This window comes from Crassostrea angulata, chromosome 2 (assembly GCF_025612915.1).
Source record: "Crassostrea angulata isolate pt1a10 chromosome 2, ASM2561291v2, whole genome shotgun sequence".
In the NCBI taxonomy this organism is placed as follows: Eukaryota; Metazoa; Mollusca; class Bivalvia; order Ostreida; family Ostreidae; genus Magallana; species Magallana angulata.
In genome coordinates, this window is record NC_069112.1 from 24,290,366 (window position 1) to 24,303,601 (window position 13,236).

Genomic DNA, 13,236 nt, shown 5'->3' on the forward strand with positions numbered 1-13,236 from the left:
AGGGCCATTTTTGGCATATACCGTACCTAGTTCTTTGAAAAATCTCAGGAAAACACAAGTTCCAGTGCAATGAGATCCGCCTCAGGGAGGCAAAAATTAAATATGAAAAATCTCAGGAAAACATAAGTAAATTGTGATGATTCCATTGCAATGAGATCCGCCTCAGGGAGGCTAAAGAAATATGAAAAATCTCAGGAAAAAACAAGTAAATTGTGTTGATTCCAGTGCAATGAGATCCACCTCAGGGAGGCAAAAATTAAATATGAAAAATCTCAGGAAAACGCAAGTAAATTGTGATGATTCCAGTGCAATGAGATCCGCCTCAGGGAGGCTAAAGAAATATGAAAACTCTCAGGAAAACACAAGTAAATTGTGTTGATTCCAGTGCAATGAGATCCGCCTCAGGGAGGCAAAAATTAAATATGAAAAATCTCAGGAAAACACAAGTAAATTGTGATGATTCCAGTGCAATGAGATCCGCCTCAGGGAGGCTAAAGAAATATGAAATATCTCTGGAAAACACCAATAAATTGTGATGATTCCAGTGCAATGGGATCCGCCTCAGAGAGGCAAAAATTACATATGAAAATTATAATGAAAACACTGGTAAATTATGCTTATTCCAGTGCAATAAGATCTGCCTCAGTGAGGCAATAAAAATTTGAACATTTACAGGAAAACACAAGCAAATTATGATAAAACTATGTGATGGATATCAAATACGGGATTCCATTCCTTGCTTATTACAAGAAATAAAATAATACTAAATATGTATGTAGATCTACATATATAACGTTATAGATATATATATATGATTACTTTGAAATTACAAGAGATAATCGCCCGAAACTTTAACGCATTCTAGACAAAATAAGTCCGCGCAAACTTCTATAGAGATGAACGTTGCCTTGTTTATTGAGGTGGACGCCGTCAAAAAGAAATTTATGGTCACACGCCTTGAACTTGGGCGAAGGGAAGAGGTCATTATGCTCCCAGAATGAAGCGAATTCAAATCTGTGCAGAGAAGATTTGAGAAGGATATTTACTTCATCCACAGTACTGTTGTAATCAAAACATTGCTTAAATCGTGGCAACAATTTACACACATGGATCTGAGCGACTCCAAATCTATAGTGCAGTACCGATACAAGAGATTCAATATTTGCTGCCAATTCTTCGGAAGACGTCGCACGTCGAACATCATTGCCCCCAACAATTAGAATTATGTTACGAAGTTTTACTTTTTCAATGAAACTCGCATCCTCGCGGAGAATGCCCGAAATAGTGCGACCTCCCACTCCTCTATAAAATATCCTATGACTTGCTCTTAGACCAAGATCCTCACAGTACCTAACATCCTCATTACTTACTAGGAATTGTTGAAAGCGGCGTACAATTGAATGACCCAATATAAGTACTTTATTGGGCTCCATCAGTAAAATAAAATAAAAATATAAACCTTACCGCTTTATAGATCGCTTTGAAAATTTTCAATGCTTAGCTATCGGCGTCCTGAAAGAAGTGAGAACCCACGCTATTAAAATGACGCTCCCAAGATTTTACCGCGGAATAAATTCATTGGTTACCTCCGGCGACGTTGATTTTGTGTCCATATATGAAGATGCTGAATAACTTTTACAATACCGCAGGAAAGATAACTCTCGCAAACTTAACAGAAATCATCAATATGCATAAAATATTTTAAGAAATCTTAAAAATCATTTGAAAAGGTAGTGAAATCCATCCCCAATATCATTGCAGGCACATAATTTACAACTTCTGTTTTCTCTAGGAATATTAAACCATCTACCTGTCTAAATAGGAAATTTAGCATTACTAGTTCTGAAATTACAATATTTCTTACATAATTTTGTTGAAAAAGTCGATAAATACTTTTAAAAATTCAGTGACTTTTTAAAAATCCTATTATTAAAACCTTTTGGAGAATTATGTACCTTGCTATACCATGATTACTTAAATTGGTCTCATAAAATATTGTATACCTTAGATTTTAACCAGGGTATGTTTATTGTGTTTTGATACCATATATATATATGTCAATCCACATTGATAGAACGTTTTCTTAATGTCTTCGCACCATGGGTTATTAAAACTCTTTAAAATATTAAGTTTTGCTGACAATTTTGGAAATTAACTAATTTACTCGAGAAGGAAATCATTCTAACTTTCACATTAATTGCTAAGGGGTATCTTCCAAGTTCCCCATTTACCATAAAGTTTGGTGTTGAGGTTCTCAAGTTCAATATATGTTTATAAAATTTTAAATGTAGTTTCTCAAGGACGTTAGTGTTATGAAAACCCCAAACTTCCAATATAATAATCTTGGTTTGATAATTTTATCGAACATGTCTATTTTACAGTCAATTGCTGAATTATTGGTTCTATACTTCCCAATAAACCATACATTGCTTTTGTAGCTTTGTCAAACAGTTATCTAACATTAAGATTAAAAGAGTTGCTTTTACAAAAAGTAACACCCAGGTATTTAAAATTGTTAACAATTTCTAATTGGGAACCTTCAAAAGTAAAACATTTGGTTTGATTACCTCTACCAAATATTACAACTTTATTTTTTTTACTGTTAACCTTAAGACGCGATGTACATGTACTGTTTTAGATAATTTAAAGCTAGCAATGATTACAAGTTCGTGTTTAGATTTTTTAAAGAAATCCAATTTGAATTTGCTGCCCAAACGTTTTGGGAGCATTATTTTATTTATTATAAATAATGATATAAAAATTAGTTGTCAAAAAGTTTATGGAGCCTATTTTTTTATATAAATAATACATTTTCTTTTGGGGGGGGGGTTGACCCACTTCTTTGGAAAAATGTCCTAATGACAAAGGGTAAATACATGTAAATTGTGTGTACAGCATCTAATATAATATGTAAATAGCAATAAGAATATAACTTGCAAAGTTTGTTGTATAATACATGTACAGTGTAGATGCATTCCGGCAGATAAGATACTAGTAATTTCAGAGAACGCTCAGAAACATGAAAGAAGTTTTTTTTAAATTAAGAAATGTTAGTGTCACCATGTGCAGTGTCACCATGTGCTGCTTATTTAAAAATGCATTTTAGCTGCATATACAAGCGCTAAATTATTCATGTGTCGACAAATACCCCATGTTAATAAATGAGCTAACTCATTGCATTAACGTGTATATTTGTTCACGTGTCCACAAATATCCCATGGAACAAATGAGCCAACTCATTGTATTAACATGTAAACACGTTTTGAGTCATTACATTCTAATTTAATTTAGACGTAAATTATAGTTTTAATTAAACCTAAGAGTATTTAACTTGTGCCCGATTTAATTCTTTGACAAAATCAGATTATAATTTATTGCTTAAGGAACTTGATAATCAATTTAATGAAGAATTTGGCCTTGACAAAAATAGTGGGTGCTTCTAAAACATTAAAAAAGCTACGAGAGAACAAAGTCTAAAGCTTTGGAGCTTGTATTGAGATTTCAGTAAAATTAATCAAGATTCACGATTCAATACTTCTGCACGTTTTCATTTCTATATTACTCTCATTAAAATAGGACCACCTTCTTTTATTCCACTACGCTTTAATTTTTTATACATGCAGGAAACTGTTGTTAGTTAACTTTATGAAATTATTGGTGTTCGTTATTTCCATGATTTTACATTCTTGCACTTTCACACAAAACAAAAACAATGAGTAATAAGTGCTCGCGTAAAATTATAAAAATAACCAACAATATCGGCAACGTTGCATACTGATTTACACATAAAAAGTAAACAAAATTAACAATGTTAAGAGTATTAATTATAGCAATAAGCGTGGGATAAAAGAAACATACGTTTCGATCCTGAACAAATAATTTTTTTAAACTTCAATTTTAATTCAAACACATTCACGAATTATTTGAAATGAACATGTATCTGTATCGCACATTATTATGTTTAAATTAAAGATGTAGTCCCCATTTAGTTTTGTAGGTGTCTATGCTAATTTTTAGACTCTCGAAATCCATGCCAAGCTTGCAAAAATGATTATTATCATAAAAATATATAGTAAATTAGAACTTGGTGAACTCATTGTATCTTATTGATACACGTAGGAGCAAAATAGTCGGTTTCAATTGTCTCTTTCAGGGCGAAACATCCCGCAGTCTCACTAAGCTTGCTGCGTATTTTCATTAACCGGAACGGGGGGGGGGGGGGGCAATTGCAGCAAATACACTACTGTTTACCATAAAAATGCAACTTTTCATTTAAAAGATTTGATTGCAGAATTTACGTTTTTAATTAAAACACAGTTAGATATAATAATGTAATAGGGAACAATATCAGTAAATATGAAATAAAGTAATTCAATATTTAAATCATCACGGATTAAAAAAAATATTAAAGCAACATAGAATTAAACAAGCCATTACGAAATTAAAAGAAATCAAAGTAAAATACGATAACCAATGATATGAAATCACCAAAGTGACAATCATGTGTAAATATACAGAAGAATAAAAAAGTTAAAGCAAAATGAGAAGAAAAAAGATCGACTTTTGGCGAAGTTTCTTTTTAGCTCACCTGAGCTGAATGCTCAAGTGAGCTTTTCTGATCACCTTTTGTCTGTCGTAAGTCTGTCCGTCTGTTTGTCCGTCCGTCCGTCTGTAAACTTTTCACATTTTAGACTTCTTCTCTAAAACCACTTTGCCAATTTCAACCAAATTTGGCACAAATCATCCTATAGAAAGATGATTAAAAATTGCAGAAATGAAAGACCGATCTTAATTTAAATCGGACAAAACCTCGAAACTGTAGAAAAAGGGTATGCATTTCAAAAAAACTCAAGAACTATTGAGTCAAATTCAACGTAATTTTGCATAAATAATCCTTATGGAAAGGAAAATATAAATTGCATAAATTATTGGGGAACTCTGTTTCAATTTTGAGTAATTAACGAAAATAAAAATAAAGAGATAATCGCTGTCAATCAGTTTATAACTTCGGGTTCGGTATTCCATATCGAAAACGAAAGCTGCCAAGTTTGAATGTTGACGCATGGCAAACAGGTCAAACTGACAAAGATGATTTTGCTTGTTGTGCAACAGTTTACATGCAGGGATACTTGAAAAATGCTTAATATATCAGTCAATTTAGATTCAACCTTTCGATGCGTTGACGTTTTCACTCATGACCGTGGTTTTACGTTGTTTTGAATTTCGTTTATGCTTTTTAACTTGAGAAGAAATATTGCCTGTATTTTGGAATGTTTACGTATCGAATCAAAAATAGACTTCGTTAAATCAGACAGTAAATATTTTACCTGCGCAAAATTAGCATAATCGGATGTACTAACAGCATATATTATAAATACTATACATTTTATTGGTAATTCGGTACGATCTCTACGTTATGGTTGAATATAATGCAACATGTTTTGTTAAGATGCACTGCATTTTCAGTCTAAACAGAGATAGTTTTTGCTGCTAGAAATAAATAGGTATATGTATATTCTGAAATATAAATTGTGCTCTTTCTTTGTTTTAGTGCATGTTTCTTCTGTTTTAATTGTTTACAATTTTCTCTTTACTAATCATTTTCAGTTGTGTCAAGTTTCGATTTATAAGCAATATACAGAGCTTTGCTCACATAACTGAGGCCATGCTTTTGTTCAATCTGAATAGGAAATATCTAGTTTAAAAATCTGAAGTTGAATGTAATTAACTTCTTAAGTTCTGTATCTTGCTTATAATTCTACGATTGACGCTGAAATTTTGATTTATCATTCGTTATGTCTCACTAAACGTTAAATACTTGTAAAGAAAAATTAAAAGGATGATATGCTATAACAACATTTTGGGGCCCTTTCCTTATACGATTAATCAACACCAATTTTGTTGGTTTTTCAGACACAATCAAATTAAAACGACCTCTTTAAAACAGTTCAAAACATTACTGTTATGGGGATTAATCTATTATCGCTATTCTTAAGAAAACATTACAGCGGAAAATCATCCTGATTTGTAGCCATTAGTTAACGTTGATTTTGAATAAAGATGAAAATAAAGTGTTGGCTTTAGTTAAATAGAGTGATGTGCCTGTATTTCATTGCAGTCTGAGGCTCATTGAGAGAGGGGGTGGGGGTAGACCTTATCGGAAATCTTGACAAACAAAAAAAAAGATTTTGACACTGGATGAAAAATCAAGTTTCAGCAAAACTGAAACTATGTGGAAACCTTGCTGAAACTTGAAGTTGAAGTTTTATGTATAGTTTCCGCACTGCGGAAACCATTATATCGATTCAGCAAGTATCCGTAAGGTTACTTGATGGTTTCCGCAATGCGGAAACTAAAATTGAAACGTGTGAAAAGTTGTGTAAATGATTATGGAAATATTAATCAGTTTCAGCACATGTTCGCTACGTTTCAGTGTGCTGAAACTTTATGTTAAGATTCCAAATAGTTTACGCATTGCTGAAACTATTACTAAAATTGATTTGAGTTTAATAGTGATAGCATTTATTATACCCCCGCTCCGCAGGAGAGGGGGTATACTGTTTTACCCTTGTGTGTGTGTCTGTTTGTCTGTCTGTCCTTCTGTCTGTCTGTCAGTCCGTAACAAAAATTTCTGTCGTATTTATCTCAGCAACTATTTATCGCAGATGCTTGAAATTTTAACACAGTGTTTGTTAAGAAGCACTTTTCCAAGATTTAGCGGGTTCTGATTGGTCAGTATTGGTGCACTTTATGATTCCGAGCGAAGGTTAAAATGGACAAGAATATGCTGTTGTAAAATGGAGAATTGAGAAACATTAATAGCCTCTACAACAAGGAGATAATGCAGGAACGAAGAACTCATGTCCAGGTAACTTATTTCACAACATAGATACTCCATAACATTTTCAAGGCTCTAATTTATCTCTCATTTGTAAACGAAATCTCGCGCATTCAAATCAAGATGGCGTCATTTTTTCAAACTTGGTTCGGCATTTTAATTCTTATTACCGTATCTCTTTAAAATATATACGTTTTGACCAAGTTACCCATTAACCAAGTTTATATTCACGATAATCAAGATTATTCAGGGTATACACACACACACACACACACACACACACACACACACACACACACACACACATATATATATATATATATATATATATATATATATATATATATATATATATATATATATATATAAACATCCCTAATATATGAATACTTGGTTGGTAAACGAGACGAACAATGAATCTTTCAAACACTATACAATTTTCAAACTCTAAATGTAACGTAAATATTTTTTAAAAAAATATTAATTTAATCCGGAAAATGAAACCTTTCACGTTTTTCTTTCTCAGCATTGACAGCATACAAGATCAATGTTTCCGGTTATTAGTTGCATCCTCTCTTCGATGAATGTTTTGACCAGCTGGACGATGTGAACGCAAGGTATTGCTTTGAAATTGATTATACATGTGTTGGATGTTTATAATTTACTGTAGTAATTTTTGGGAAATCCAGGTCTAAGTTCTTCAAAAGAAGGTTAATGGGGAGGGGTGGTGGTGGTGAAACATTCTTATTGTTCAACAAACAATAATTGAATTAAAATGAAAATAACATAGCTTCAAACATAAAATGAAACATTTTAGATCAGATACTACTGTAGTCATTGTATGACATAATTTAAACAGCAACTGACAACTGTATAGTTGCTTCATTATTCAGAATGAATTTAATGCTTTTATTACATGTTAGTCTGAATGTTTGTTGTTTCAAAATCTAAATGAAACTTTATTATTCTTGTTAAAGATAAATAAAACAGACATAAAGTACAGCCCAGTGAAAGGAACAAGTTTATCGCAAGAAAGAAAATTTTAATGCTTCCACTGTCCAGAACTACCAAGTCTGCTGTAACGATGATGTGATCGTATATGAGTGCTTCACCGGCCTGGACAATGCTCGAAAATCCCCCAAAAAGGCCTATTTCCATAAACTACGACTCAGGTTACATCAACAACAGCAAAGGACACTCCTTATTGATTCTAAAGGACACATTTCTACGACCTGACTAAACCTATGCAGAACAAGACTTTGTAGCTGCAAAGTGTTTTCATTTCAAAAAACCTATAAACTATAAATTACATGTTTTTATCAAATACCAGTATATTACAATGTCTGTCTGTAAGCTAGAATCTTAGAAAATCACATGGTTTTGACTTATCGAATGATTGATTAGACCTTGCAGATATTAACTTTCATTTTCTTAAATAATTCTTAAATAATTTGTTATATTTTCAAATATTGCATAAAATATTAAGACTTGAGGTAACATGTATCCTCCCACCTTCAAGTTGATATGTCTTAACTACTATTTTCTTCATTTTCTTTGTTTTAACATTGATAACTTAGTTTTTATTTGCAGCAATATATGAAAAATTAAGAAACCAATCTTAAATGTAAAAACACTGCATTAGGAGATGAATGCATGGGTCATAGAAATGATAAAATACACCAAACAATATTCAATTATGTCGTATATGAAAATATATAAAGACAACATATACCCCATGTATTACAATTTTTATATAACAAAATTACTTGCATGGAAAGTTGTTTCCATGTGGGTTTTATTTTAATCTGTGTTATGTGACTAATATTGGAATTAGCTTTTATATCATAAGTAAAATGCTGGTATTGATGAGAATTGTAAGGTGAATGATTTGTGTGATAGTTTGTATTTTATATATTCATGCTACAAAAAGCAAGTACATGTGCATGTAGTAATACATGACATATATCAACAATGTATATTTTACTTCGATTTAGAAATATTCATGTAGCTAAAGTAATGAAATGTAGGAACGTAAACCGTGTGTAAAAAGAATATTCACCAGTAATGAAGTGTGTTGCAATCAGCATAATTAATTAAATGTTTTCATCATTTTTTTGCACATGATTTGACAGACTGCTCCATTGTTAGCTTATTATCGACCAACAAGCTTTTCATATCTCTCTCTTGGTCATCTCTTAAATACTGACAGGCTTATGATATTAAAATCTGATCAGTTGGTACATCATGGGTGGAAATGAGAAGTTCACTTTGGACTTAATGGATTATCAAATAAAGATGTCAAATCCTGTTCTATTGTAAAACATTAGATTATGTAACTAACAAAGAAAAGGTTTATCCCAACTCGTAGGTGGGTCACTTTGACCTCATTTTGGAATTTATTGACATACATATTCAAATCAAATTTGGGTCATACAACTATAGTCAATTACTATCTTGTAGTGTATTTGGTTGGTTTTTTTTAACAAAGATTGACACTTTGGATTTTTCAAAAATATTTTATGTTGTACATATTCATTGTAGTTCAAAACAAATTGAGACAAGTGTATCATTTTCATGTAACAGTGAAGTTTTCTTTGTTTATTCATGCACATGCAGTTATTTTGTAAATTGCATTCATTTTTTTAAAAAAGTAAGATCTTTGTTGCATTTTTAAAAGGAGATTTGATATGCATTCAATCAAGAAGAAAACAAGAGTTTTTTTTTGCTTGTGCAATTTCATCATTTTTTAAATTAAAGTCCATAATAAGGGAATTGCCTATGGATGTTTCTTCATTATTGTATCTTGGCTGTATTTCATTTATTATTGGAAACAAAGTTTTTTGAACAAAAAAAATTTGGAACTGTTTGAAATTGTTTTGTTTTTACATAAAGTAGAAACCTTGCTCAGCTTTTGTGAAAGCAAAAAAATAAAAAGTTTCAGTAAGTTTCATTCGCGGAACCCCTTTGTAAACAAAATGTATCCCAATCGTATATAGAGGTTGAAACTATGCAGAAACTTTAGATTTAAGTGAGTTTCCGCCGCGGAAACCTTTTGTAAACAATATGTATCCCAAACGTATATTGAAACTATGCAGAAACTTTCAGTTAGTTTCCGTTGCGGAAACCATTTGGATTCGTAGACAGCCTAAGTTTCAGCACTGCGGAAACTTAATGAAACTTGAGGTTTCCGTGCTGAAACCTGTCGGAAACTTAAAGTAACCTTAAGTTTCCACAGAGTTTTCATCCAGTGTGAGTATGGCTTTGTCTAACTTTGCAAAAAAAAGTGTGGGGGGGACCCACTCCCCTCCACCCAGTTTCGACGCCTATGCATTGATTATACATGTAATAGCTCTTCAACATATCACACGACAACATTTTTCATTCGATTGTATATATCGATCAAGTGAGTAAGGTTATAAATCGTAGCACCAGTTCACGCCTGGTTCACAACAATCGTTTATAATGTGGATGACCAATTAAATTTGTGAATGTTTTTAATTTGAGCACCTTACGGTAGAATTTTCCTCTAGCAAATATACGATTTTTTAAAATAAAATACAATAGCTAGCTAGTACAATGTAGTTGAAGATGAATATGTACCTAAATGCATATGCTCATAATTTGATCGTTTTATAAAGTGAGGAGGCAGAACTACAATAAAGGGAATTGGAAGTTAAGAGTGTACCCCTACCAAAATTTAGTTTTATATCTTGCATAGGATCTTTAGGATCGTATTTTTGGTAAAAATGGTATTTCATAAGGGTACAATATCGTAGAAAGTGTAGGAAAATATATGTAAAATTTGGATACCGTTTATTTTATGGTATTTTTTTCTTGTTTTTCTACCGAGGGGCCATATGGCACAATATCCTTTGAACACCAATATAAAGCCATTGTTGCTCAGGTGAGCGATGTGGCCCCATGGGCCTCTTGTTTCAAATGCATATGCACAGGAATCCAAAGCGCATATATTGGCACCATATATTTTTAAAATGTCATGTTCATTGTACTTAGTCATTGATAATTGACAATTTAAAAAAAAGTCTTTGAATTGCACATGTAGTTTATAAAATCAGTTTTTTACTAGACTAAAATATAATTTTTTCAGAAATAATGAACGTGCGTTAAAAAAAACTACATATTACATTTTTAATGTGCATGGAGCCGCCCCGGATTATATAAAAAAGAATATGTATTGATGCATATGCATTATTATTAAAAGTTATTAATAAGTTATCTAATAAGAATTTAATAATGATATCTTCAAAAGCAAAGATTATAACAAATAAAACAATGGGGCTATATACCTAACATTAACATGACGTTGATAAAAATAATAACGTACAATGTAACGTTGCAAGGTAAACAACGTCATAATTAGGTAAAAAAAAATCCTTAACTTTAAATGCTAAATAAAGATATTTATGGTTTTTGGATCTTTGTGAAACTTCAAATCTTTAATCTTCTGAGATATATAAGTATAAATCCATAAAAATCTGGAATTGTGAAAAAATGCCATCAGGACCATTTTCTCATGGGCGCAATCATATATATTTGGGTCGAAAGAACTCCGCTTTCACCATTTAAAATATCGCGCGGTGGTAGAAAAAAGACTGAAATAGTGCCGAATAATCTTAAATTATCTTATCTCAAAGAGCGGCGAAGTCATCCAAGCTCAAAAATTAAGATTAAAAAGGAGATTGCGCATGCTCGAGATGTAGACGGACGTTTTTTTCGGAGAGCTTAAGAATTATACCAAAAAACTGTGTCTCTAGCTATTTAAGAGAATTATGTTATACGCAGCTACAGTGATAGTGAGCAGTTAAAAGTGTTTTTTGTGGACTGGAATATTTATTTCTGGTAAAAAAAGTGAAGAAGAAAACATTCCGTGTCTTAAAGTTGTGGGGACCGGTGAACGATACTCAGAACCTGTTTTTGCACAATGGCATCCAAAAAGCGAAACACAAGACTAACAGAAGTAGATAAAGAAACGGAGAACTTCGATACCTCTGACAAAGGTGAAATCTCCCAGAGCAGGGATATCATGCAAGGTATTGCAAGTATACAAAATACTTTAGCTAACTTTTTATTACGTTTAGACGGTCAAGGTAAACATTTAGACGATCTCACACAGGAGATAAGAGCGAGAGATGGAATCACTGAAAGGCTTGAGAAGGTCCAAGACCAGACAGTTGAGACCGAGAACCTAATTTCAGAACTGCAGGAGAAAAACAAAAAGATGGAGAGAGAGATGAGCCGCTTACGCGACTATGTAATACGCTTAGAGTATTGTGTTAATGTTCAAAGAGATCAAATAATAGATCTGAAGATAAAGTATATGGAAAACAATGTAATTGTTAATGGCATAGAAGAGAAAGGCACAGCAAATGAACCTGAAAACCTTGCTGCCATTATCAGGAACATTCTTATAACAGAGATGGAAATGAAACCAGAAATGGCGGATCGCTTGCAGATCTCGAAAATGTTTCGTATGGGTGAATTTGACAAACGTAGGAAATATCCGAGACCAGTCTGCATTCAATTCGCCTACCGAAACCACAAGGATCTGGTAATGAGTGGGGTCAAGGTGCTAAAAGCAAAGAAATCACCATTCCGATTTGCACAGCAGCAACCAGAAGAAGTAAGAGAGAAAAGGAAACAACTTTTTGAAGTTCAGAAAAAATATACTGAAAAAGGCATAGAAACTAAGATGAATGGAACGAAACTCATATTCACTCAGAGCAACTCTGTCTATAGAGATAAACTCGGTTCACGACCTACTGCCGATGAGATCATTACCGACGACGAGGTCAACATAACGGTAAACCCTGGGAAGTCTGTCGAGGACAATGGAAACCGGTTTATTGGCCATGCAGTATCTGTCGAGTCTTTCAAGCAGGTCAGGAAATCTATTGTGGAAGTGATGCGCATCAATACCATTTCAAGTGCGAGTCATAACATATATGCGTACCGATTTACCAGCCCAGACGGTTCCACTCATGAGGGTTCTGATGATGATGGCGAATTTGGAGCGGGACGAGCGCTACTGAAAACCCTGATTGACAACGAAGTGACTAACACGCTGGTTGTGGTCTCGCGCTGGTACGGTAGTAAGATCGGTCCTCGAAGATTCACCCACATTAACGATGCAGGTATGAGTGCCGTAAAGAACATGCAGGTACCTGTTATTTCGTGAACTCACCAGTCGAGTATTGTGCGTTCGTGACTATTGTCTATGCAAGTTCAAACTTTAGTATTAGGACTTCCCACTGAGTTCCCCACAATTATGCCTTATCTTTTAAAGGTAATCATGGTATAAATTACCATTTGTTTTTCATAAAAAAAACCTTGTATATATGTAACGTATTATCATTACTATATATATTCTCTTTTTCCCC

At 32.9% G+C, this 13,236-nt stretch overlaps 1 protein-coding gene across 1 annotated transcript; it reads left to right on the forward strand.

Annotated features, from left to right (window-relative positions):
- Positions 1-11,650: 11,650 nt before the first annotated feature.
- On the forward strand, positions 11,651-13,034 carry LOC128174050 (uncharacterized). The gene has a single exon (XM_052839689.1). It carries the CDS (start codon positions 11,781-11,783, stop codon positions 13,032-13,034), a length of 1,254 nt encoding a protein of 417 aa, XP_052695649.1. The 5' UTR covers positions 11,651-11,780.
- Positions 13,035-13,236: the final 202 nt, after the last annotated feature.